We start from the raw sequence: 26,085 nt of genomic DNA, 5'->3' as shown, positions 1-26,085 counted from the left end.
AACATCTGTTGTTTCCCGAGTTGTTAATTTTAGCCATTCTGACAGGTGTGAGATAGTATCTCATCGTGGTTTCGATTCGTATTTCCATGATGATGAGTGATGTTGAGCATCTTTTCATGCTGTTAGCCATCTGGATGTCTTCTTTGGAAACAATGTCTGTTCCTGTCTTCTGCCCATTTCTTAACTGGATTATTTATTTTGTGGGTGTTGAGTTTGACAAGTTCTTTATAGATTTTAGATACCAACCCTGTATCAGAGGTGTCATTTGCAAATATCTTCTCCTATTCCATAGGCTGCCTTTTAGTTTTGTTAATTTCTCTGTGCAGAAGCTTTTTATCTTGATGAGGCCCCAGTAGTTTGTTTTTGCTTTTGTTTCCCTTGCCTCAGGAGACATGTCTAGTAAGTTGCTGTGGATGAGGTCAAAGAGGTTGATGCCTGAAACACAAGTCCTTTCGTTTTTAAAAAAATTTTTAATGTTTATTTATTTTTGAGAGAGAGACAGAGCGTGATCAGGAGAGGGGCAGAGAGAGAGGGAGACACAGAATTGGAAGTAGGCCCCGGGCTCTGAGCTGTCAGCACAGAGCCTGACACAGGGCTTGAACTTGTGAGCTGTGAGATTATAACCTGAACTAAAGTCAAACGGTTAACTGACAGAGCCACCCAGGCGCCCCAACACAAGTCCTTTCTCAACCAAAAATTACACTTAGGTTACGTTTGGAAGGTTTAAAGAAAGTTGCATTTCTGAAACATCGTGTTGAGTAGGAGCCCACAAGCTTTTCATCTCTAAAAACAAAAAATTGTCAGGATTCAAAACGTTGCTTTTTTCAAAAGAAAAGACCAGGAATTTTCAACTCCAGTATGGATTTCAGCACTTAACTACTTGTTAACTATAGACCATTCCCTGTCATCTCAGATAAACTTGACAGGATAGTAATGTTGTAGGTATATGAACATATTCCCCTAAATGTGGGCAAACAGCTGAACAGATCATTCGAATTTCTTTTACGATCAAATGCAAAACAGGCTTTGGAAAGGTCAGTTTCTTCACTGGAGCTTCTTTTTCTATGAAAGCAAAGAAACAAAAGTGTTTTCTTTTTAAATTTTTATTTATTTTTAATTTTTTTAATGTCATATTTTTTTATTTTTGAGAGAGTGAGAGACCAAGCACAGTGAGGGAGGGGCAGAGAGAGAGAGAAAGAGGGAGAGAAGAAGGAGACACGGCTGTCAGCACAGAGCCTAACGCGAGGCTCAAACGCATGAACCGTGAGATCGTGACCTGCACTGCAGTCAGATGCTTAACCGACTGAGCCACCCAGGCGCCCCTAAACAAAATGTTTTATTGAAGATGTTTAATCCTCAGTTTTACAACAGATCAAACAGATTCAAAGATCTATTAATAGAGGTGAATAGGCCTAGATTTGAAACCAATCAAAGAATACCGAAAGGTTCTGTGTAGGGAGGAGGGTGCGCAGGGGCAGCTGGAAGGGGTGAGGAGGAGGGAGGCAGGCAGGTTTCCAGCTGTAGCCAGTTGAATCATCTGTGGCTCCGCAAAGCCCTTCCAGAGCATGTCCTCCTCATTGGCCCCTCCCAACCACCCGTGAGATAGGCAGGGTTTGCCGGGTGAGAAGACTGGGGCTCCCTGCATACTCCGGCCTCCCAAGCCCTTTCTCCCTCTCACGGCAGCTCATCTTCCCCGACCTGGTGGAGGGGCTGGTGCTGATGAACATTGACCCCAACGGCAAAGGCTGGATCGACTGGGCGGCCACCAAGGTGAGCGTGGTCCCCCTAGCAGAGGGGGGTGGTGGCAGCGAGGGGTGGCACTCACACTGGCCTCCGCCCTGGCCCACAGCTCTCCGGCCTGACCAGCACTTTACCTGACACGGTGCTATCCCACCTCTTCAGCCAGGTAAGGGGGTGGGGCCCCCACGAGAGCAGCAGTGGTGGCTAAACTGGGGGGTCCTGGGAGCCTCTGGAGGGCCTGGTTCTGCCTACTCCCAGGGGCCCCCGGGGCGCCTACCAGCGGGGAGTCCGGGTTGGCGTTATGAACATCTGACCTGTCTCACTCTACGTGGCTGAGACACACGTGGGAGGTCTCCTCCCTCACTTCATGCGGCCACGCAGCCCCGTGCAGGGGGTGTGTGGAATGGGGGGAGGGCGGCTCCGGCTGTGACCCCTGTGTGGGTCTGAGACCACGCCCCTGACTGCCCCTCCCCTCCTGCACCTCCCCCGTCTATCCCTCCGGACCAGGAGGAGCTGGTGAACAACACAGAGCTGGTGCAGAGCTACCGGCAGCAGATCGGGAACGTGGTAAACCAGGCCAACCTGCAGCTCTTCTGGAACATGTACAACAGGTGCGGGCAGCGTGGGGCCCAGCCGCGCAGCACCAGGCCCCAGAGCGCTCCCTCTGTTGGGGTCCCCTTGGCACAACCACTCACGGAAGGAGGCAGGCAGGAGACGTTCTCTCCCCAGTTTGTAGATGAGCAACTTGTACCTCTGAGAAGAGTCACCTCTTGTCCAGGGTCGCACCCTTCGAAGGTTTCGAACTCTGGTTTCTGGGCTCTTACGCCTTCTCCCCTGGGGCATTGCTGGCCAGCCAGGAGCAGTGGGGGAATGTGGGCAACATCCCTGACGTGCCCCCCAGCCTGAGCCTCAGGGCTGACATCTGGGGGGAGGGTGTTGGATGAAGTCCATGATTTTCAAGCTGTGCTCCTTAGAGTCCCCTGGCCTTCCCTCTTTTCTTTTTCTTGTGCAAATATATATTAAGCACCTGCTGTGTGCATGGTGCTGGAGGAACAATGGAGAATGAGAGGGCCAGGCCCTGCCTCCCTCCACAACCCAGGAATCCCACATCCCACACACAGGTGGTGCACATGTCGGAGGAGTGTTTTAAGGGGGAGGGACAGCCAAATTTGAGGACTCCCCTGACATGAATTGGGGGGGGTCTGAGAAGTTATGCATGAGGGGTGGCCTGAAGACCCCTGTTTGTGCAGAGCAGGTCCCTGCCTCCCTGTTTACCCCACACAGGGATCTGTTAGGGCCTTTTCCATAGTTGAGACAACTCAATAACCATAAACCCCAACTCTGGGACCAGCCTGGGCTGCTGGACCATAATTGCCATTGCGGGAGGACGGGGTGAGGCTGAAATACAGCAGGGGCGGGCCTGGGGCACACAACCCCCTGGGATCCAGTCCTGAGATGCCCACCTCTGCCTCTGCCCGCAGCCGCAGAGACCTGGACATTAACCGACCTGGAACGGTGCCCAATGCCAAGACGCTCCGGTGAGTGCCCCTCACCCCCCAGCGTGCGCCTGCCCACCATGCCCAGGCCAGACAACCCTTGTCCTCTGTGTCTGCAGCTGCCCCGTGATGCTGGTGGTCGGGGATAACGCGCCTGCCGAGGACGGTGTGGTGAGTGAGGCACTGCGTCCTGGCTGGGGGTGGGAGGCGGGAGTACGGAGATCACTGGCCTCTGGCCAGCAGGGCCAGGCACTGGATGTTGGATTTCTCATGCCACCCCCCGCCATGTTGCCATGCATCATCACCTGGCACAGTCCCACCCTTCGAGTGAGGGAGGCGTGGAGACAGGAGGGAGCTGGGGTCAGACCACCTGATGGTCACCCTGTCCCTCCTGCCTCCCAGCAGTGCAGCCCCACTTCGGTCTCTACCCACTTCCGGCGCAGAGACTGAGCTCTCTCTTCTCTACATGGTGCTTCATTCACTATGAAGCAATTCCTGAGCACGCACACCCTTTGACCTCCACTTGCACCTGTTGTGTTTGGGGACTGTCTCCTTTCCCATTGGAACTCTGGGAGCAGGCAGCTGGGGGGGTTCATGTCTCCATTAGCAACCACAGGCCAGGGGGCCAGGAGTACCCAGGGCAGCCCCCCATGCTACAGACACTAGCATACCTTCCCTGTGCCTGAGGCCGGGACAGATGCGGTGCGCTCTCCTGCCGATCCTTGACCCTCCCTCACCTCACCACCTGGTTCTTTCCCCACCACTGCCATCAAGGTGGCTCTGGCTCCCCACAAGGACATTGCACAGCCTTCCCCCCCCACCCCCCACCGGCAGTTAGGAGTGGAGTCCGAGGATCTCAGATCCCTTGGGGAGCTGCTTGCTGATCTGCAGGGACTTAGACTTCCAGAAGGCAGCCTGGCAGGGGTGGGGCAGCCTCAGCCAGGCCCAGGTGCTAGCCTCCGTCTGCCCCTGCACACCCTTCTCACCATCTCTGGGAACAGAACCCGGGGCAGGGGTCTCCCCTGCTACCCCCGGGGCCGGGGCTGCCTTACTCTGCTGACCTTGTCCATAGGTGGAGTGCAACTCCAAACTGGATCCAACCACCACGACCTTCCTGAAGGTGAGGCCTTCCTCCCCAGCCATCGGCCCGCACCCCAGCCAAGGGCCCAGCCTCAGGGAGGGGCCTGCTAGGGGTCTCATCCAGGGCGGGAGCAGGACAGGGTGCGGGGTCAGGGCAGCCTGTTTAGGTATTCAAGGCCCAGGCAAGTTGTGAGGTGGCCCCTGCTCAGCTCACTGCTTTTCTTCCTTGCAGATGGCAGATTCCGGGGGGCTCCCCCAGGTCACACAGGTGAGACACTTGGCCCTCCTTCCCTTTTCTAGCCTAGGTGGGGGGAGCCTCCCTACCCCCTAATCCCAGGCAGCCAATCAAAGCATGTACTGTCCCTCTGTCCTGCAGCCGGGGAAGCTGACCGAGGCCTTCAAATATTTCCTGCAAGGCATGGGCTACAGTAAGTATTCCTCCCCCCGCCCCACCCTAGAGACTGGTGGGCAGGCAGCAAAGTGGGGCTGGCACACGGTGTCAGGCGACACTCAGCAGCCTGTGGGCATATGAGCTCTGTGTTCCCAGGGCCCAGATGCTGTGCCACTCACCACATGCTCCCCACCGTGACTGGGGACCCTCTAGGGCATCTCATGATCCCAGGCTGTGTGTGGTTGCCCTGGGCCCTTGGAGGGGCTTTGGGACAGTGCTCTCATGGCAGCATTGGAGCGGTAGGCTCTTTCTCCAGCCACGGGGGGCAAGAGCCCAGGGCTGGGTCCTGCCCAGAAAGCCTGCCTAAAGATGAGTCATACATACCACCGGCCCCCTGCCAGGCCTACGGCGCCTAAGCCAGGCTTTTGTCACAGGTGGTGGGATGGTACGTGCGACATGAGAGTGGTCTTGGAATCTAGGGCGTGGGGAAGGCACGTGAGACCACCTGGGTGTTAGGAGGGAGCCAAAGGCAACCAAACTGGGGGTGGTGTATGTGAAGACCCCAAGGTAATAGGGGCTATGGGGTGGCTATACCCACTGTCCTCCCCTCTCCAAACTGCCCCTTGCGTGGGGATGAGATCCCCAGACTGCTCATGGGCACCTCTAAATCACACATGCGCACACCCCTATCGCTTTGATTCCCCCCCACCCCACCCCCCCCCCTTCCCCATATACCTGGCTCTCCTGCTGGAAGCAGAACTCTTCTCCCTGAATGTGTTTTTCCCTGTGGACTTTACCCTCTGGAGCTTCTGCCTCCCTAGAAGGACTGGCCTGTGGGGGAAGGCTGGGGGCCCAGCCAGCCTCTCCCTGGGGATGTGGGGCAAAGAGAGGCCAGAGCCATCAGCGAGCCACACAGGAGCTCTGAGGCTGGGCCTGAGCCCGGGGCCTGCTGGGCTGGGACATGTTCTCAGGACCCCAGGCCAAATGCCACCAGGCAGCCCGAGAGCTGGGCAGGATTTAGGAGGTTGTGTGGGCCTCTCCTGTTCTATACATGGGGGCACTGGGGCCCGGAAGAAGGCCGAGGGTGCTGGCACTAGGCCTGTGGCCATGAGCCCCTCAGGGTCGCAGCCCAGGCTTGAGAAGCAAGATGAGTGCCTGGACTGTGGGCTCAGGGCTCCCTCCAGGGCCGCCGCCGCAGTGGATGGGCAGGAGGGGGCTTCCTGAGGCTCTAGCCCTGCCCCAGCCCGCTCTGTGCCCGGCCTGTCGTCGTGTCTGACCCTTGCAACACCCCGGCCTTGCCAGCTCACGCTCTTCACCCGTGTTCTGTGTCTCCCCCGCCCCGCCCCACCCCACCCCTCTGGCTCTGTCTTCTTTCTTAGTTGCGTACTTGAAGGACCGAAGGCTGAGTGGAGGAGCAGGTAGCCCTGTGGCCCCTCCCCTGATGCATGGACCCCCGCCCCAGTCCCCCCTGCTCTTTCCTCTGTGCAGCGCTGCGGCCGGGCCTCATCTTGCTGTGGTTTGGAACTTTCTTGTGTTCTGCTCACCTCCTAAAGCCCGAAAGAGTCGTGCTTTTTCATGGATCCTGGACCTAGTGGGCTGTGTCCCATGTTAGGGCTCTGGACAGGCTGGGGTTTAGAGCAGTCTGGCTTCTGGGTGGCTTTCAGAGCTCAGGCATTTGGAACCAGAGCCTCTCAGAGGTGAAGCCTAGGCTGGCCCTGGGGGCAAGGGTGTCTGACCATGCCCCAGCTGGACCAGTAGCCAGCTACCCAGCTCAGGAAGGCGGAGTTTGCCCCCTGAGGGTCTTGCTTGTGAAACTCCAAATAAGGATAGAAATTAGATTTAGGGCGGTTTGCGGCCACCAGACCTAATCCGCCTTCACAGAAGTAGTCCTACTCCCCTGTCGCATCATCCTCTTGAGCGGGGCATTGCTGGAATTCTGTCCCATCCCTGTAACAGCTCAGGGCTACCCAGGCACCCACCCCATTCTGGCCATAGCTCTGGCCAGCTGCCGTGCGCTGGGTCCCGCTGGCCTCTGCAGGGCTCCCGGTCCCCCACCTCTTTGGCTCATTCACGCGCTGGTGCTGCATGCCTCCAGCTTGACGGAGTAGATGCCAGAGCCCTGACTTGGGAGGGGCCTCTGCACCGTTGGAAGAACGGGTCTTGCTGGCCGCTTTGCTTGCGTCAACCCTTCTCCTGCCTGCTGGCACCCAGCCCTGGCTGCCGGTCCTCATGCCCGCTCCCTTCTCTGCCCACAGTGCCCTCGGCCAGCATGACCCGCCTCGCCCGCTCTCGTACCGCGTCGCTCACCAGTGCCGGTTCAGTGGAGGGCAGCCGCCCGCAGGCCTGCACCCACTCGGAGAGCAGCGAGGGCCTGGGTCAGGTCAACCACACCATGGAGGTGTCCTGTTGAAGCCCCTAGCGTGGCAGAGACGCACACCTGCCCCCGCCCGCATCGACGTACCACTGGCATCCTCGCGCCGGCTCGTTTTCCCTTTAGTTTATTTGTGTGAAGGCCAGGGGAGGAAATGGGTTCACTTCTCTTTTGTTAAAAACATGAGGGGATTCATCCTGGATGCTGCCGCAGAACAGTCTCCAGAGGGTTTGAGAGGCTCACTCCTCCCCACCCCCCCCTCACTCACCTTGTTAACTTGGCTGACTTAGACCCCTCTTCCAACTCCCCACAGTCCGGGCGGGGTTCAGGGAGGAAGGGGATCTGGGCAGGATCCAGGGTAATATCCTGGACTGAAGAAGGCATGAGATGACCCCCGTGGGCAGGGCCGGGCAGGTTTGAAGACGGAATGGGGTTTGAAGGTGGTGTGCTGGGACAGCAGGAGCCCGCGGTCCAGCTCAGGCACTGGGGTGAGAGCCAGGAGACGGCACTGGGGAGCATTGGGAGGTAGGAGCCCTGGAGCCCTGCGGGTCCCTTTCTCCCCATCTCCACCACCAAGCACATCTGTTTCTGTCTTTTGCACATGTGACAATCATCTGAACCCTAGCCACAAGGGGGCACTCCTACCAGGCGGCAGTTTTCCTGGTGCTCTCTGGGCTGGCCTGGATGGAGGGCCAGGCAGGCAGGCAGGCAGGGGCTGAACAGGGTGTCTCTTGCCCAAGGAAGACCAAACACAGAGGGTCTTAAAGGCAGGAACCCCACAGACTGTCCCAGACCACACACTCCACCACCTCCTGGCCCTGTCCCATGACTGAGCCAAGGCCCTGAGGTAGAAAGTTACCTGATCTTCTATTTCCATAGGGGCCTGACTTGGGGGCTGAACTTAAATGCTGGGATAGCCCATGAGGGTTAGACGCACCCCTGAGAACTTCATGGTGTCTGCCTTCAGGAGCCAGTATGTGACTAGAGGCAGTGGTGGCTGAGACTCCCAGGAAACCCCCTCTTTTGCCCCCAGGTGCCATGGAGGACAACCCAATCAGCAGCAGTGTGTCCAAGGCCACCAGAAACATGGCATTGTTAGGGAGAGTCCTGGTCAAGCTATGCCAACATTTTATGTGGGCATCACTACGAAAAAAGAGACTTTATCTGGAAAGAAGTGGTCTAAGGTAGTGAGACTTCTGCAGGCGCACATCACCACCTCAGGACTGTTGGAGCTTGGGTTGTGGCTTGCTTGGCCCTGGGGTGGGAGGTGAAGTTTCCTGAAGTGACCACAGGCCAGGCAGAGGAGAAAGGCTCTCCAGGCACCCCGGTCCCCTACTTTCATCTGAAGCCCAGGACTGTGCCATACACATCCCACCCACCCGCACTATCAGGGAGAATCTCTTGGCCCCGAAACCAGAGCCACTGGTCTTGGAGCCTAAATCAATTGCCACAAACTCTGAAACAATAAAAGAGGGGAGAGCGAGCAATGACAAAGGCAGTGCTGTGCAGGGGACAGTTGTGTGTGGGATGCTCTGAGGCTGAGAGGACACCTGCATTCACATTTCTGCACATATCACCCCCTTCTAGAATCTTAAGCCATTACTAGACTGCTCTAGAGCCTGGTGGAGTGTTAGTCTGTCCCCAGTTCTACTCACTTATGTGCTTCCTTTGAATATCAAATGTGACTGTTTGAAAAGCTGGTAGAATTAATCTCTCTTACTGTAGATAGCGCTACAAATCTTGGATTTTTTTCTGTGTTCTTTCAGATATCTATAAATATCTATACATTATATATATATATATATATGTATATTGGGTCTTCCTGCGTGTGGTTTTCCATCGGAGGTTGTCTCTTTGGTCAAAGTGAACTTTTAATGGAGTTTATTATTTTCCTGTCTATATAAAGTGAAGAACCTAATTTTGTGTATTCTGGTGGCTGATGTCATGAAACTTTGAGATGACAAAATGTAAAACAAATAAAAGCCCTTGTCAAAGTATTAAGAGTTAAGTGTGCTGGAAAACTAATAAACTGAGAAGAATTCGAGTATGGTGACACCAGCCCCATCATGGGAAGCCTGTGAGAAGACAGCACTGAAGCTGGTGCATCTTGGGGTTTAGATGGGGTTAAGGCTGTAGGAGTTTCCATCCATGTTTCTACTTCTGGTTCTTTTTTCTTTTATAACTCTAAGCCCTCCCTGGGGCTTGAACTCAGGACCCTGAAATCAGATCACAAGATTCAGAGTCCTCCGCTCTACTGGCTGAGCCAGCCATGTGCCCCACGTAATTCCTGTTATCACATTCATTATCTTACCATTTCTTACATTAATTCCATAGGGTAGATATTACCTTAGTTTCCACAGCTGAGGAAACAGAGCCTCAAGATAAGGAATTTACCCTAATAAGTCAAGCTGAGAACTGGCTTTGGCATTGTTTGGCTTCAAAACCCTCTATATGCAATGCTTCATTTACTGAAACTTAACAGCATGCTACTTTCCCATGTTTAACCCCCATTTCTGACTCATTCGCTCATTTACTCAGTAAGTAGATATTGCGTACCTGCTATGTGTCAACTAATAAAGAAGCATCTAAATAAAAATAAAACCCACCATGTGCTATGCAAATGATGAAAAACGGATATACTAGCGAATGCGGGCAGAAGGGCTTTATTCTAGTTCTGGGAACCCTCCCCTACCCCTCGGAAACACACACACAACCTGGTCTAACTGAACAAATAAAACGGTTAGATGACCGTAGCTAACGAGGACTCGAGAACAAGCAGGCAGGCTCGCCCACCTGGGTGCGCTCACAGCCGGTGCGCCGGGACGCCCTTGCGCTGGGACCGGAAAACTTGAGTCTTGTTCTTCATCGGGACTTGTACGAAAGGTCTCCGCTCACAGAGACCGAAGGGCTCGAGGCGGCATAGAGACACGCCTTCCCGGACACGACCTAAACCCCACTGGGGGCAGTCGGGCTCCACAAGCATATTCTCAAGAAGAGTGATTTGACCAGGTGCAAATCCCTACTCGTCTTCCGCGGGAATCCGGAGGCGAGCGTCACGTGGCGCCGGGGCGGGGACACAGGCCCCACCCGCCGGGAGGTCTTTTCCCGGACGCCGGAAGCGCTCACGCGGAGTTTCTGAGCGGTGGGGCCGCGCGTCCTCCGCAATGGCGACCAGGGCGAAGCGCCGGCGGGTAAGTCGCGGGGGGCCGGCGGGGGGCCCGCCCCTCTCCGGGTGCCTCGCCCCTTCTCCGCCCGCAGTGCGGCCCCGCGGGTCCCCGAGGCTCGCTCGCGCGGGTCTCCGGCCGCCCTCCTCGTCCCCTCCCCCACCTAGAGCGAACTTTCCCCCGCGCGCCGCCGCGGTGCCCTCCCGCTTCCCGCGCGTTCTCCTGGGCCGACCCTCTCTACCGCGCTGGCTCGTTCCAGGTGGCGGGGCCTGTGGGCGGCGACCCGGACCCGGACCCCGTGGCCGGCTTCCTGAGCTGGTGCCGGCGGGTCGGGTTGGAGCTGAGTCCCAAGGTGAGGCGGCGGGGGTGCGGGCGGACGCGGCTGGGTCGCAGGCCAGCTCTGACCTGCCGCTTGCCCTGCCCAGGTGGCGGTGAGCCGGCAGGGCACGGTGGCCGGCTACGGCATGGTGGCCCGGGAGAGCGTGCAGCCCGGGGAGCTGCTGTTCGCCGTGCCGCGGGCCGCGCTCCTGTCGCAGCACACCTGCTCCATCGGCGGCCTGCTGGAGCGAGGTGGGTGCGTCGGCGGGGCTGCGCCGGGGAGGCGGGCCGCGGGGCCGCGCAGGTGCTCTCACCTCCGTGTCTCCCTCAGAGCGTGGTGCGCTGCAGAGCCAGTCGGGCTGGGTGCCGCTGCTGCTGGCGCTGCTGCACGAGCTGCAGGCCCCGGCCTCGCCCTGGAGCCCTTACTTTGCGCTCTGGCCGGAGCTAGGCCGCTTGGAGCACCCCATGTTCTGGTGAGAGCTTTGGTGGGGGCGGGGGGCACCGGCCCCGCAGCCTCGCGGCTCTTCCCGCCCCGGGGACCCGGCCCCCCGAGCGCTAGTGCCGGTAGGGTGTGTGAAGGGAGCCCGGGTGGGGTGTCCCTGCAGGCCTGAGGAGGAGCGCCGGCGATTGCTGCAGGGCACGGGGGTACCCGAGGCCGTGGAGAAGGATTTGGCCAACATCCGCAGCGAATACTATTCCATCGTATTGCCCTTCATGGAAGCCCACCCGGATCTTTTCAGCCCCAGGGTTCGCTCCTTGGAGCTCTATCACCAGCTGGTGGCTCTTGTGATGGCCTACAGGTCAGTGAGCCGAACCTTGAAGGACTCCTTTTCTTTAGAACTCTGTTGAGGGATAGGCGGGGAAAGAACAGTGAACCACACCCCAGTCTCTCACCCTACCCTGGGCTTTAGCAAAGTTCTCTCTGTGGCAGCTTTCAGGAACCACTGGAGGAAGAGGAGGATGAAAAGGAGCCAAACTCCCCTTTGATGGTGCCTGCTGCAGACATACTAAACCACTTAGCCAATCATAATGCCAATCTAGAATACTCTCCAGTGAGTGGATCCCTCTCAGTTATTGTTCTTATGTGCACTGATGATCAGGCATTTGATTCATACCAGTGTCTGGTCGTTAATGCTGCCCTGACAGTTGGGCTAAGTGGGTTCCATTCTCCTCATGCTAAAACTGCATAGGTGAAGTTAGCTCTTCTGTATGTACTTTGAGTTTCCATATTCCAATGAAATAGAACACAAAACTTCAAAATGCACAGTTGTGGTTAATTCTGTAATAAGCTACTGTCATCATTTGGTGCTAGAGGTTGGCTTCTCTGTACAGTGCCAGTGAACGAAGGTCATGTTGGGGCCCTCTGGACAGCAGCGTGGGTTGGATATACTGTCACTACACTTGGGGAAGAAGAGGGGGGAAAGGGGATGGTCATAGGTCAGATCTAACTTGATACGAAGGTTTTATCAGTTCTGTTTGGTATGTGTTAAGTTGCAAGATCAGATCCGACTTCATGGAATCAAAAATTAGGAAATGACTATTAATCTTTGCCTCCATGTGCCAATCCTACTTTGATCTGTGTTTAATTGTTCATTTTTAAAAGCTAGCGACTTTTACCCCTTTCATCCTGCTATACAGGCATACCTCGTTCTGTTATACTTCAGATCTTGTACTTTTTACAGACTGAAGGTCTGTGACAACCCTGCGTTGAGCAAGGCTGTCAGTGTCACTTTACAGTACTTCAGGTCTGTGTATCATACTTTGAATTACAAGTGCAAAAATTGCACAATTTCGTAGTTTTTCCATCATTTCTATAGTTTTGGTGATCAGTAGTTACAATTCACTGCAAGCTCAGATGGTGATTCGCATTTTTTAGCAAGAAAATTTTTAAGATAAGCACATTTTTCTTCTGTCCTTTAGGACCTAATACTGCTGCACACTTAATAGACAACAGTATGGCATAAACATTTTCTAAAACTTTTTCAAGTGTATTTTTGAGAAAGAGTATGTGAACTGGGGAGGGGTAGAGAGGGAGACAGAGAATCCATGGCAGGCTTCACACTGTCCAGGCAAAGCCCAACTTGGCGCTCAAATGCTAGAACCATGAGGTCATGACCTGAGCCAAAGTCAGACACGTAACCAATTGCACCACCCAGGCACCCCATAAACATCATTTTTATATGCACTGGGAAGCCATAAAGTTCATTTGACCTGCCTTTTGGTTTTTAACACGTTTGCTCTTTTGTGGTGGTCTGGGACTGAACCTGCACAATCTGAGGTATGCCTGTACCTCAGGCATTTTAACCGGAACTAAAGATAGAATGTTGGAAGGTATATCATCAGTCCCATTGCTGAACTGTACCCACTGGAGGCCTTTCCTAAAACAGAAGTGATCTTCGTGGGGCGGGCCAGGGCATGGCCTAGTCCCAGCTTCTCCCTTCCATCCCAGAATTGTCTTCGGATGGTGGCCACTCAGACCATTCCTAAAGGCCATGAAATTTTCAACACTTACGGACAAATGGCTAATTGGCAGCTGATTCATATGTATGGGTTTGTTGAACCATATCCCGACAACACAGATGACACAGCTGACATTCAGATGGTGACAGTTCGTGAAGCGGCATTACTGGGTGAGTGTCGGATTGAGTCTTAGACACTGGTGGACACATGTCTCTATCCCCACCCCAAGTGCTCTTAAATAGTAGTTGCCCTTTTTGTAGACTGGGTGGTAGACTGAAGACGGAATGAACTGTTGGGTATACGGAGACTTTCACCCTGTTGTTTCTCTATCTGCAGGAACAAAAATTGAAGCTGAAAGGCTCCTACTGTATGAACGCTGGGATTTCCTATGCAAACTGGAGATGGTAGGGGAAGAGGGAGCCTTTGTGATTGGGCGGGAGGAGGTGCTAACTGAAGAGGAACTGATCACCACACTCAAGGTAAAGGGCTGAGAACAGATGAAAGAGGAAAGGTGGGATGGAAGGAGAGGACACTTAAATGCTGCCAGGATAGGGCTGGCTTTTCTCTAAATTCAGCAATTCATAATTAAAGGGCCCAATGATTGCTTCTAGGTACTATGCATGCCTGCTGAGGAGTTCAGAGAGTTTAAAGACCAGGATGGATGGGGAGATGATAAAAGGGAAGAGGAGAGCTTGACAACCACAAATATCCCCAAGCTGAAAGCATCATGGAGACAGCTGCTTCGGGACAGTGTTTTGTTGACCCTGCAAACTTATGCCACAGACTTAAAATCGGAACAAGATTTACTAAGTAACAAGGAGGTCTACACCAAGCTCAGCTGGAGGGAACAGCAGGCCTTGCAGGTTCGCTATGGTCAGAAGATGATCTTACATCAGCTGTTGGAACTGACAAGTTAGCAGGTTCCCTGTTGCCTGAAGGACCTTCCACAGGAACTTTATTCTAAGCTAATATTCAGTGATGATTGAAAACAAGGAAAATCTGGGTCTTTTGCTTTTCCTTTTATTAAATACCAAAAGGAAAAGTAGCAACGGTGGTATGCTAGGGTTAACTCTGAGGTAAGGGGTGACCTGTTTAAGGACTGGGCACAGCAGACTTGCAAATTGCTGTTACTAAGATCACAAATTTTATAGCTGTTTTGTTCCCAGTCTGAACCAAAGGTTAGAAGAAATGATAGTAATGGGTTCCCAGTGTAGTCTAGCATTTAGTAACATAGACTGTGAAAGTAGATCTGGGTCTACAAGCTACTCCTCCCACCCCAAAACTTCCATTTCCTGTTACGGGTTATGACAGGGCACTGGCACTCAGCAATTACTGTACTTGCTTAGGAGTCGGAAGTTTCCTCTGTGTAGCACAGCTCACCAGTAAGGGAAGAAACCCTAAGATACCAATGACATTCAAGCGTCACTCATTTAAGATTTCTGCTATTTAATCTTGAATCTTTTTGTCTTCTGTGGCCATAAAACTTGAGTTATTAAAGGTATTTTAAATAGTGTAAATTTGAAATACTTTTTAAAACGAGTAGGTATATATCAAAATACCAGGGGACAATTTTTTTAACTGTTGAAACACTGCAAAATTCACTTCCTTGCTTGTTTGTTTAAACATGCCAGATTCATGGGAAAGAGCTACCATTCAGCAAGAAGTGATGTTTCCCAACGGCCGCAGGCTCTGCGAGGCTGGGTTGTCCACTTTCCTCACCATCAGCACTGGCTGCTGCTACTGAGAAAGGCACAGTGGACTCACATGTGTGTCATGACTTTAATGTTTGACTACAGTATGCATACACATACAAGTATGGGAGCTAGAGCCCAGGAACTAGAAAGGCTACAAAATACAACACACGGACCAATACAATTTACAAAACATTCAAAATCCTTACAAAAGGGGCTGTATTGGTCCTTTTGATTTCGTGGTGGTTCAACATAGCCTGTATGGCTATTCACTGGGATAATGGGGAAGGGCAATTCATACCCTATTGGCTCCCTTTCCCACAATTTACAAGTATTAGGAGAAAGATCGGGGCACTTTAGGCCTGGTCTGGTTTCCCTTTACAAAAAGAGCTGACTGCATCTCCCAGGGCCTAAGGGGGCAGATTCTCTAGTAGAAATGAGAAAATGATGCTCTCCCAGCAGATTTGGGGAAGAGGCAAAACAAAAACCCATGGGATCTCCATTGTGAGCTCTTCCCATGTCCCCTAAAGCATACCAAATTATAGCACATAACACATTTTTAACAACTTTGTGACTTTCAAGGTCCCCTGTCCACATTAAAAAAATAAGTTACACAATATTTAAACTGGCTTTTTTGCTATTCTTTGGGACACCAGGAATGTCAGAAGACATGGAGTTATATGTTCTGTCCCCAGACAAGTGGATGGCAGCAGCAGCCTTTTCAGTTATAAGCTGGGCAGGTACCAGTTTATCTACTTGCCTTGGACATATTTTGCACAAACCCAAGAAGTTCCAGACAAAAGTTTTCTCTCTCTCATATATTTACATGACTTCAAAATGATATTCACAGCATGTTCTAAATTTTGGCCAAGAGTCAAAAAAAATGCATTTAAACTTTGGAACGTGCCCACATACACAGGAAGCTGACCCAAACAGTAATTGGGACAGGTACCCGAGAACCAAGGGGCTGGGAAAGTCAGGAAGAGCTGAAAGGATTTTTCAGCCAGTTTATGAACTTGGTGCAGTAGGACCTCCAGGCTGACACATTTACAGCAGAGAGGCAGTTCCATCTAACTGGCACCTGTCCCTTCCATTACTTGCTGAGCCTGCTTCTGTCCCATGCAGCACTGTGCAACCGACTGGAATAACCTGGAAAAAAAAAGACAATCACAAGTTTGTGATAACATTTCAGGCCTGGCAGTACCTTGTGTCACATTAGCTGTGGCTATTATTAACCCTCTTAATCACCCACCCTAGAGCCATCATCAGTTTCTCATCCTTGGACAATTAAATTACTTTGAACTCACTTTTCAATTTCTGGGGCACAGTGTACAAACTCGTGGTTCCAGAACTTAAACGCTGGATTTTTAATCAGCTCGATGAAGGTAATAAGAAGACCCCAAGGATGTGGCCTATTTACAATCAACCGTTCCAAGAGAACCCTGAAGGGAAAAAAAGAGAAGTTAATGCAGAGAACCACAGAAATTTATGACCACTTCTCCTTTACCTTTTATAACCTATCGTTTCTCCTTGATTAATAAACTACATGAAAAGTTATTAGCTTTACTGAAGACAGGTGGATTAGGTCTAAACTCTATATAGCACGGTTAATGCATGTGCATCCTGCAATTAGAAAACCTAGGTTTGAATTCTGCCTCTTCCCATTAGTGAGCCTAGAAAACTAAGTTAAAGGATAATCGTATCAGATTACATAGCTCACAGAAAGCTACTTAAGGAATGTCTACTCCGTGAAAGGAAATGAATTCTACTACCTGTGTATATGTAAAAATAATCACAAGGATATTATTGAGATAAAATACTGTATCTAATACACAAACTATTAAGTGAGGGACCAGTTTTAAGTCTGGTCCAGTTTTTTAAATGTATCTCTCTCTCTCTCTCTCTGTCTCTCTCTCTCTCTCTCTGTCTCTCTCACCAGAGTCTACCCATTGCCTAATCTCCAGTGCCATACATAGTTTAGGAAACTGCTATAGATTGCTTGGACTATCATTTGGAAAACGCAAGTATAATCCTGTTTATTTCTCCTGCAAACTTTCCACCTAGAGGATGAAGAATAAAAGCCCAAGCTCTTTAACAAAATGGCTTTTAATAGGCCTGTGTGAAAAAGTTCTCACCACCATCTGAGAGAAACTATTGACTTTCAATCAAGATACCTATACCGTTTGTCGAAAACTCTTTACTTTAGCAATGATTATGATCTGCAATTCTCTACTCGTGATTTTGTGTCCACCAGAGTAGGAACCATGAACATTTTGTTCACAGCTATACCCCATATTAACACATGTAAAAGATGTTTTAAATGGACACAAAAAAGATATCCATGAACACTGACAGCACAGGAAAAAAACACTTAATGGTTGCCTTGTCCCCTTTACTATCCATTGGGAATCATCTGAAAAACTCCCTTACCTTGTAATCTGTTCTTGGATAGCTTCAGTGTTGGCCTCTGCAAAAAGGTACAGCATGGTGCAGCTGAAGTAGTGAGTGTGGCTATTTGGGTACCGCAGCTGATTTGCAATTGCATTCAAGAAGAGATATCGACCTAGAAAATCAGGAAATGAAGTTTTATTACACACTTGCTCTGAGAGGCCAATGTAAAAAGACATCATTCTGAGTGGCGGCTAGGGGTTGGATTTGGGACCCTGGCTTTTCCCACATCCTTTCTCCGGTCCCCAATGTTTCCATTTTGGGGGAGGTTTATTTATTTTTTTATTTTCCACATTACAGTTTTTAGAAATATTTAAAAACACTGCATGTGAATACACGTTAAAGCATTCATCCCACCCCAATTAGGGAAGAATATCACTGTTTTACGTTTCACAGATCTCTTTAACGTCATTTAATAGAAGACACTTGGATTCTTCCACTCCGGTGTTCAATCTGTTTCAGTATGGTTTCCTGTAGCATCTGGAAAACTCCACTATACACTCATGACAAAAGAGTTTCCTAGCCCTCCCCACCCCCCACTCCCCCAAGAAGACAATAGCTGGAGCCATAAATGTACTGACAAAATATTGTATGTCTGTTTCAACTTAAAAGTATTTCTATGACCAGACTGGCAAACAGTACAGAGAACTTAACTCTGAGACTTGGCTGGCTTCACTCACCTTCAGTGTCTAAGTCCACAGCCAAGTTCTGGAAGATATCCATGTGAGCCGAGTGGGTGATCGTGCTCATTGATGGCGTGCTACCCTTGTTGTGGATGTGTGCAATGGCCTGAGTCCCTACATAGAGCACCAATGCATTGATGAGCTGGAGGTTGTAACGATTGCCAGGCTCATTGGATACCTAAATGAACAAAATAGAAAGCCCCTTATTTTCACAGAGGATTCAGTACTTCTAAACTCTCTTTATGCCTTCATAAAAAAGTTGAACTGCTCTCAAGAGTTCTTTGTGATTTAAATTTTAGGAATTTACTGGACTTTGTGAGGTTGCAGAACAAATAACACAGCTGTCTATGGTTGGTTGTGTCAGTAACAGGAAGGCAAAGCTTTAACGGGTATCAAAATAAATAAACTTTATAAAGTCAATATATTATCTCAATTATAAAAAATATCTGGAGGGGTGCCTGGTTGGCTCACTTGGTGGAATGTGAGATTCCTGATCACGAGGTTGTGAATTCAAGCCCCATGTTGGGTGTGGGCATTACTTAAAATCTTAAAAAAAAAAAAAGGGGTGGGGTGGGGTGGGGAATGGTACTCTGGTGTGGAAAAACACGATTTGAAGTCCTTTTCTAAACAAACTAAGCCAGAATCTACTTATTAAGAACAATTTTGAGGGGAGACCTGGGTGGCTCAGCTGGCTGAGTATCCAATTTTGGTTTGGGTCATGATCTCATGGTTCATGGATTTAGGCCCTACATCGGGCTCTGTGCTGACAGCTCAGAGCCAAGAGCTTGTAGCCTGCTTCGGATTCTCTCTCTCCCTCCCCCACTCATGCTGTGTCTGTCTCTCTTCCCCTCTCAAAAATAAACATTAAAAACCACCACTACCACCTTTGGGAATACTGACAGGGAGCCATGATCAGCCATGTTTCTTACAGAAAATCAGCCTAATCCCCTGGTTGCCTCTTCTAAGGCTATAGCTTTGGGTCAGTGATAAGATGAACTAGTAAAATGCATAATTCAGTGAATCTCCTCCAACCATGAGAAATTTTAAAATCTGGTTGAAAACACGAACTTCCCCAAACAGGACACCCAAAGACACAGCTGAAAGTCAAACCAATAACCTGTAGGTTGCTGCGCAAGTCAGACAGGAAAGTGACCGGCGATCGAGTTTTAAGATAGGAATCCAAATCTTTTTTGAACTGAGGTGGCATCACTCCAGTGAAATTGGTAAGAATCCGGGGTGCAATGTTAATTTCACTTAACATATCCACCTGCCACAGACAGATACAATAATCAAAACTAGAAGCATATGTAGGAGTTAACAGCAAATTCTATGGGTGTTAAAAAGTAGGATTGTTTTCCTAAAACTACACATTGTAATAAGACCTTAGAGCTGCCACTTTAAAAATCTAATAAAAGGATAGGAATCTCTCATTCTGTAACAAATTATCTTCCTAAATTAAGGCAAGATAGGTACCTTTTGTGAAGAAGTCTAATGTGTACCACTATCTTTTTCCTGGACTTGGATTTCAAAGTAAGAGTACAGAGGAGATATTCCTGTCTTTGAAAAGATGCCTCAGAAGAAAAGAACATCATACTTACTACTTTAAAAAAAAAAAAAAAAAATACATGTGAGGGGAGACTGGGTGGTGCAGTCAGTTAAGCATCTGACCAGCTCAGATCATGACCTCACAGCTCTTGAGTTCGAGCCCTGTGTTGGGCTCTGTGCTGACAGCTCAGAGTCTAGAGCCTAGTTCGGATTCTATGTCTCCCTCTCTCTCTCTCTCTCTCTCTCTCTGTGTCCCTTCCCTGCTCTCCCTCAGTCTCTCAAAAATAAACATTAAAAAAGTAAATTAAAGAAAAAGAATACAAAAGACATAAAAATTACAGCAGCAGCATCAGGGCCACACACTTAGTCTACTACCAGAGAACAGGACTGAAATACTAAGACGTAACTGTTTTTCCTTGAACTGTTTAGAACTTTACCTTCAGATTAGGAGTGAATGGGTCTGGGAGCCTCATGTTTCTTGGGAAGGCACTCAGGATGAGATTTCTTAGCTGAATACAATTAGGTGGGATCACATCACAGAATCCATAATGATAATCACAAAGGAACTCAGGGAAATCATGCAAAAGAACCAGAAGCACTCTCAAAGTGCCCTATTTTTAAAAAATGAGAAAAACATTGGTTGTTTTCACTTTAAGTTAGAAAATGAGAGTAACATTTATACTATCATGAATGTAACTCGAGTAAACAAAAGTATAAAGTATATTTCATTAACAAATTACAGGCTTTAATAAAAGATATAAGTGATTTGCCAAAGTAACTCAATTTTGGAAATCACCAAAAACTAATTTTGGGGACTTTATACCTTGAATGCTATACATAAGCAGAGGCTAGCAAGCAAATAAATAAATAAATAAATAAATAAATAAATAAATAAATAAATAAATAAAAGACAGGCATAAGCTTCTAACTTCAGAAGCTAAAAAAGACAATTTATGAAAACCAAGAAAGTAAAAGAACCAAAATCAATTACATGTTTAAAAAGTACTATAGGAGGGTGAACCAAAACTGGCTCTTTGAAAAGATTAATAAAATTGATGAATCCTACCCAAGACTGATGGAAAAAACAGTACCCATACCAAGAATGAAATGGGACCATCACTACAGATCCTACAGACATAATACTTTAAAAAAATGGCACACAATTATATGCTAATTTGACAATTCAGATAAAATAGACAAATTACTTTAAAAATACAATTTGCCAAAAACCCAAACAAAATAAAATCTGAACAGGGGTGCTTAGGTGCCTCAGTTGGTTAAGCTCTTGATTTCGGCTCAGGTCATGATCTCACAATGATCAAGAGATGGAGCCCACACTGTGTGCTGAGTCCCCTTGGGATTCTCTCTTTTCTCTCTGCCCCTCCCCTGCATGTGCATGCTCTCTCAAAAGTAAACTTAAAAAAAAAAAAAAAACTCTGAATAGTTCTAGATGGCTTTAATGGAAAATTTACAAATATTTAAGAAAAAAATGTTATTTTCACGATCTTAAAACTTCAGGGGGGCCTAGAAGGTACAGTCAGTTGAATGTCCAACTTCAGCTCAGGTAATATTCTCACAGGTCATGAGTTTGAGCTCCTCATGGGGGCTCACAGCTATCAGCACGGGGCCCACTTCAGATCCTGACCCCTCTTCTCTGTCCTTCCCCACCCTCATGCTCTCTCTCTCTCTCCCTCTCCCTCTCTAAAATAAACAGAGCTCCCCCAGCCTTTATTAATATAATTTTTTTTAAAGAGACAGCTTTTTCCAACTCTTTGAATGAGATGAGCATAATCTTGATACCAAAACTTGATGTGGAAAAAAAAAAAAATCACATAAAAATCCTAAATATTAAGAGAAACAACAGTGATGTATCATGACCAAATGATCCAAAATGCAATGGCAGTTTAAACATTTGAATATTAATGGAATTATATTAACAGAAAAAAGATTTTTTACATGATCTTGAATGCAAAAAAGGCATTCAAGGTAACTCCATACCCATTTAATGATTTTAAAAACTCAATAAATTATGAACAGAAGGGCATTTCCTTATTCAGATAATAGTATCTGCAAAACAAAACTGCAGATTTATAAAAATATCATACTTAATGGTGAATAACTAAAAGTTTTCTTTAGGATCATTAATGAGACAAGCATATCATTATCACTATCTTCTATTCAACACATTCCTGGAAGTTATTGGCCAGTGCAATAAAGCAAGAAAAAGTAAAACACCCACAGCTACATGTAGATGGAATATGTGTATACAGATCACACTTCTCCCCACAAAAGACATAAACTCTCAGAAGTAAATTTAGCAAGGTAGCTGGATGCAAGGCTAACATACAAAAATCAGTTTGTTTCTATACATTGCCAGCAAGTATGAAAAGGTTTAAAGATATTTTACAATATCACCAAAAATCTCTTAAAATATATACGGAGAAGTCTAAAGAAAGAGATTGAAAAGCTGAAAACTACAAAGCACTGCAGAGTAAAATTAAAGAGCTAACTAAATAGAAATATTCACGTTCAGGATTGAAAGGCTCAATATTATTAAGATGTCTATTCTCTCCAAAATGATCTACAGATTGACTGCAATCTCCATCTAAATTCCAGCCAGCTCTTAGAAGTGAAGATGACTGTGCAGTTTTATGCAACAGCAAATGAACAAATTAGCTAAATTATTAAAATAATCTTAAAAGAACAAAGTTGAAGAGGAATAGCTTTGCTTGATTACTCCGGCTTTATATGTAAGTCTTACAAATCAAGACAGTTTGGTATTGGCTTAAGAACACAAAACAGATAAACTAGAGAGACACCCATACACAAAAGGTCAATTATTTTGACACAGGTGCCCAAGCAATTCAATAGGGAATGAAGAATTGTACTGAAAGGCTGTACATTATTTATTGGGGTGGGAGTATAAGGAAGGAGGAGGAAATGAATCTTACCATACACAAAAATAAGTCTGAGATAGGTGATACCTCCTAAGCGTAAAAGCCAGAATTATACGGCTTCTTGGGCAGTGAACAGAGCACACACAGAAGATAATGCGACTTGGGATTGCCAAAGATTTCTTACATGAGATAAAAAAAAAAAAAAAAAAGATATCTTACATGTGATGAAAGTAAAAACTTGGTAATTTTGACTATGTTAAACTTAAAAGCTTCCATTCCTCAAAAGACACCTTATGTTTAAGGGAGTGAAAAGGTAAGCCACAAGAGTAGGAAATGTTTGAATATGTATTAAACAAAGGGCTTATACCCAGAACATGTGAAGCATTCCTATAAAAAGTAAGAAGAACAGATAATCTAGTAGAAATATGAGCAAAAAAAAAAAAAGAGGAGCATCACAAAAGGATATCCAAATGGGCAATCTGTTCATTTAAAAAAAAAAAATCAAGGAAATCCAACATAAAACCACAATGAGATCTTACTGCACAATGCCAAAATGGCTAAAACAAAACGGACAATACCAGGCACATGCGGTGTGTCAAAGATATGTATATTTTATAAAAGTAGTATCTACTAAATTTGAACATATGGAAGACCCTGTTTGGGTGCTGGTTATACAAGAACATTTGATTTTTGCACTTTCCTGAATATATGTTATACTTTAAAAGCTTTATTTAAGAAATATTAGGCGTCACATTTCCAGCTGAGAATTTTTATGTATTTTTAAATTTTATTTTAATTTATAACTCAAAGTTAATTACCTTGTAGAGGATTTGCATAGGTTTGGTGAGTTCCACATTTCTAAGGAAAGGCGCCAAATATTTGAATAAATCAATCAGTAGCTGTGCATACATAGGCCATCCCTGAAAGAAAGAAATGTACAGGAGTCATAATTATACTGTTACTGCTCTACCACCTAAAATCTGCCCAAGCATCTACACTGTGACTTGTTTACTATCTTAATGCTAATATAACTAGAAAATATTGACATAAATAAGTCTCTTGAAGACTGGCATTCAAAAGGAGTAAGGACAATTATAGAAACAGTGTGAAGTATTTAAAAACAAAGTGGCTCCAGAATTCTAGGACACACTGCTCCTCGTGCCTCTAAGCAAAATTTAAAGAGAAGGAGGAGTAAACCTGAAGAAAATTTCAGACACAAAACAATCGGTCAACTAAGAAACTGACAGAGGTCTGTTTTCTTAGTCTTAGTTCCTTCTTATATTTTTAAGTTTCTTCTTTTAATTATGTCCTAGGTCTGAAACCATTTCTTTCTCTACTCCCAACTCCTGTCAAATAACCTGATCCAGTCAGTTTACAAAAAGTTTACACTATAAATCCTCTATTTTCAGCCAAACATGGCCTGTCACTATCTCCCAATTTTACTAATTATGTTTATTTTGGGGTAATTTTATTCAATATGTTGCTGTGTTCCTCCTCCTGGAACACCAGACAAAACCCATTCAATTTAAGGATTATCTCACTTTCTTTTTTGCCAAGCACATAAGTAGTCAGTTTATTCTAAAAGGCCAATCAAGGGTACATTCTACCATATTCATTTGCCGCTTAATTATAAAATGAGAGAGAAACCTCTCATGTTAACTGTGTTTATTTGCAATTACACTTTAAATACTCTTTACTACAGGGGTCACCTGGGTGGCGCGCATGCGCACTCGTTCTCTCTCTCTCTCTCTCTCTGCCCCTCCCCTGCTCATACACTCTCTTTCTCTCTCAAGTATAAATATTAAAAAATAATAGGGGAGTCTGGGTGGCTCAGCAGGTTAAGCGTCTGACTTCAGCTCAGGCCACGACCTCACGATTCATGAGTTTAAGCTCTGCATTGGGCTTTGTCCTGAGAGCTCAGAGCCTGGAGCCTGCTTCAGATTCTGTGTCTCCCTCTCTTCTCTGCGCCTCCCCTGCTCCCACTCTCTGTTTCTCAAAAACATTTTTAAAAATTTTAATAAAAAAAAATTTAATAATCAAACTCTACTAGAACTTGATCCTAATTTCTTCAAATACAGACCAGCGGTCTTCAGCCTTGAGTTTGAACGCATTTAAGGTGAGAACCTGTAAAACTGGCGCGTTCTAGAGCTCCATTACCCACAGTTTTATACAGAAGTCTACAAAGGTGCTCCAGGTTTCAGCTTTTTTAAAAAAAAAAAAAAAAGTCCTTAAGAGATTAACATAGATGGCTAACAACAGACTTGGAAAAGTGATACCCTAATCACTGAGGAATGGCTTCTAGACAGAGGCAGTCAAGTACTTGTTAAACCTCTCTCCAAAACTTTACTCATGAAATTATTCTTGACTAAACCTGGAAGAAGTAAAGTTATTACTAAATGACTAAGAGTGCTAATAATAAGCTCCAAGTAGTTACAGTCTTCATCTGTAGGAGATAAACTGCAGCCACACCTTCTGCTGTGGCGTATGTGCCAGCATTCTTGCAATAAATATCCGATGGGAGATCAGTTCAAGCCAGGCATACACAAAGCCAGGAGCTTTGGTAGGCCTCAAGATGTGGAATGTATTGCTGGAAGAAGAAAACCTTAGTCAGAAGAACGTCCAACTTAAATATGGTGAATACCAAATCAATGTAAGTAACATGCACGTTGTATTACGAATCAACATGGCTCAAATTCACAAGAGTACTACTTCTCAAATTTTACCAAAACAGCAATTCTTAACAGGAACTCTTTATTAAATTAACAATACTCACCAGAAAGCTGTAAGTGTCTGGAAATTAATGGTTTCCAATACATGCTCAGGTGCATTGAGTTCCAAGAGCAGCATGATAAAAATTCGATGATAGGGAAGCTGCTGAAATTCACTTTGCCGGACATCGTGATCCTGCAGGAGAACTCCCACGACTATACCAAGAACCTATAGAACACACATTACAAACCTATACATCATAAAGACAATTCACTTACCACTCAACAGACATGTTTTTTTTTTTACCTTGTATTCTTAAGCCCCACATTAAAGGACACATACCATTTGAATACAAAATTATATGCTGGCAGCCAAAAGGGCCATATATTGGTTTGAAGTGGTCTGCAGAATTTTGTGTTTTCTTTGAATTTCGATGATCTTGGATCAGAAACACACTCTCCACACCCACTAGTTTTTCTTAAGCTCTAGAAAGGCGCATGGTTTATCATATTCCATCATGTTAATGCAATGTAACAACTTAATTTTTTTGTTCTGATATAAAGCTGACAAGAGGCAAAACCATTTCTACTTCTCTTGTCATTTAATAGCTAGAAAGACAGGGAAGCTCTCAAGCTGCAGAAATGTCTCACACACACACAACTGGGAGTGCCTGGGCGGCTTAAGCAGCAGTTAAACGTCTCTTGATTTTGACTCAGGTCATGATCTCATGGTTTGTGGGATAGAGCCCCACAATGGGCTCTGTGCTGACAGCATGGAGCCTACTTAGGATTCTCTTTCTCCCTCCCTCCTATCCCTCCTTCCCCAGCTTGAGCACTTTTTCAAAATAAATAAATAAACCTTAACACACAAAAAAAACCCATACTGCATTCCACTTGATTTTTCCACTGAAGAATGAGGGACAGGGCAGCCTATATGTAATTACCAAGAGAGTAAGTTCTTTTTTGCAGTTGTAATACTCAAATTTCCAGGAACTCTATATATATCAAAAGAAAACCATTTTGTTCCTTTGAAGAAAATCCATCAACAACTACAATGTCACTCCTGGTATTGAGGTGTTATTAGTGAACAGAT

General features: G+C 47.1%; 3 protein-coding genes across 14 annotated transcripts in view; 2 read left to right on the top strand and 1 right to left on the bottom strand.

Annotated features, from left to right (window-relative positions):
• Window positions 1-9,075, top strand: part of NDRG4 (NDRG family member 4) — a 41,515-nt gene extending 32,440 nt beyond the window's left edge. For 3 of the 5 annotated variants that reach the window (XM_039232605.1, XM_039232603.1, XM_039232606.1), the window contains 10 exons: window positions 1,684-1,770; window positions 1,850-1,906; window positions 2,248-2,351; window positions 3,222-3,278; window positions 3,356-3,407; window positions 4,309-4,356; window positions 4,549-4,584; window positions 4,693-4,744; window positions 6,087-6,125; window positions 6,963-9,075. In XM_039232605.1, the coding sequence (XP_039088536.1) occupies window positions 1,684-1,770; window positions 1,850-1,906; window positions 2,248-2,351; window positions 3,222-3,278; window positions 3,356-3,407; window positions 4,309-4,356; window positions 4,549-4,584; window positions 4,693-4,744; window positions 6,087-6,125; window positions 6,963-7,117 (687 nt within the window). In that variant the 3' untranslated portion in view covers window positions 7,118-9,075. The remainder of the gene's footprint in view (window positions 1-1,683; window positions 1,771-1,849; window positions 1,907-2,247; window positions 2,352-3,221; window positions 3,279-3,355; window positions 3,408-4,308; window positions 4,357-4,548; window positions 4,585-4,692; window positions 4,745-6,086; window positions 6,126-6,962) is intronic. The other 2 variants (XM_039232604.1, XM_039232607.1) reach the window with 1 other exon arrangement.
• A 901-nt stretch (window positions 9,076-9,976) lies between these two features.
• SETD6 (SET domain containing 6, protein lysine methyltransferase) lies at window positions 9,977-17,146 on the top strand. 3 transcript variants are annotated; one of them, XM_039232624.1, is made up of 10 exons: window positions 9,977-10,269; window positions 10,502-10,594; window positions 10,668-10,812; window positions 10,892-11,033; window positions 11,166-11,360; window positions 11,492-11,612; window positions 13,010-13,190; window positions 13,357-13,499; window positions 13,632-13,883; window positions 16,651-17,146. In XM_039232624.1, the coding sequence occupies exons 1-10, from the start codon at window positions 10,243-10,245 to the stop codon at window positions 16,666-16,668; spliced, it is 1,317 nt and encodes a 438-aa protein (XP_039088555.1). In that variant the 5' UTR covers window positions 9,977-10,242; the 3' UTR covers window positions 16,669-17,146. The 3 variants fall into 3 exon arrangements, with proteins under 3 accessions (XP_039088555.1, XP_039088554.1, XP_039088556.1); XM_039232623.1 differs by lacking the exon at window positions 16,651-17,146 and having other exon boundaries at window positions 13,632-14,537; XM_039232625.1 differs by lacking the exons at window positions 10,502-10,594; window positions 16,651-17,146 and having other exon boundaries at window positions 13,632-14,537.
• The window catches only part of CNOT1 (CCR4-NOT transcription complex subunit 1), a 106,161-nt gene continuing 94,861 nt past the window's right edge, over window positions 14,786-26,085 (bottom strand). For all 6 annotated transcript variants that reach the window (XM_039232616.1, XM_039232619.1, XM_039232617.1 and 3 more), the window contains exons 41-49: window positions 25,058-25,221; window positions 24,754-24,871; window positions 23,103-23,204; window positions 19,825-19,998; window positions 18,960-19,109; window positions 17,840-18,020; window positions 17,142-17,274; window positions 16,019-16,153; window positions 14,786-15,860 (exon numbers count right to left, since the gene is read on the bottom strand). In XM_039232616.1, coding sequence (XP_039088547.1) covers window positions 15,782-15,860; window positions 16,019-16,153; window positions 17,142-17,274; window positions 17,840-18,020; window positions 18,960-19,109; window positions 19,825-19,998; window positions 23,103-23,204; window positions 24,754-24,871; window positions 25,058-25,221 — 1,236 coding nt within the window. In that variant the 3' untranslated portion in view covers window positions 14,786-15,781. The remainder of the gene's footprint in view (window positions 15,861-16,018; window positions 16,154-17,141; window positions 17,275-17,839; window positions 18,021-18,959; window positions 19,110-19,824; window positions 19,999-23,102; window positions 23,205-24,753; window positions 24,872-25,057; window positions 25,222-26,085) is intronic.

Source organism: Hyaena hyaena, unplaced genomic scaffold, assembly GCF_003009895.1.
Source record: "Hyaena hyaena isolate Hyena2069 unplaced genomic scaffold, ASM300989v1 scaffold_68, whole genome shotgun sequence".
Classification (NCBI taxonomy): domain Eukaryota; kingdom Metazoa; phylum Chordata; class Mammalia; order Carnivora; family Hyaenidae; genus Hyaena; species Hyaena hyaena.
The sequence above is the reverse complement of the archived record's forward strand: the minus strand, read 5'-3'. Positions and strand labels throughout refer to the sequence as shown.

Excerpts from the sequence above, each read along its gene's own strand:
- SETD6 (XM_039232623.1), top strand. The coding sequence starts at position 10,243 with ATGGCGACCAGGGCGAAGCGCCGGCGG. Across the intron at positions 11,034-11,165 it reads TTGGAGCACCCCATGTTCTG|GCCTGAGGAGGAGCGCCGGC; the intron begins GTGAGAGCTTTG and ends GTGTCCCTGCAG. Across the intron at positions 11,361-11,491 it reads GCTCTTGTGATGGCCTACAG|CTTTCAGGAACCACTGGAGG; the intron begins GTCAGTGAGCCG and ends TCTCTGTGGCAG.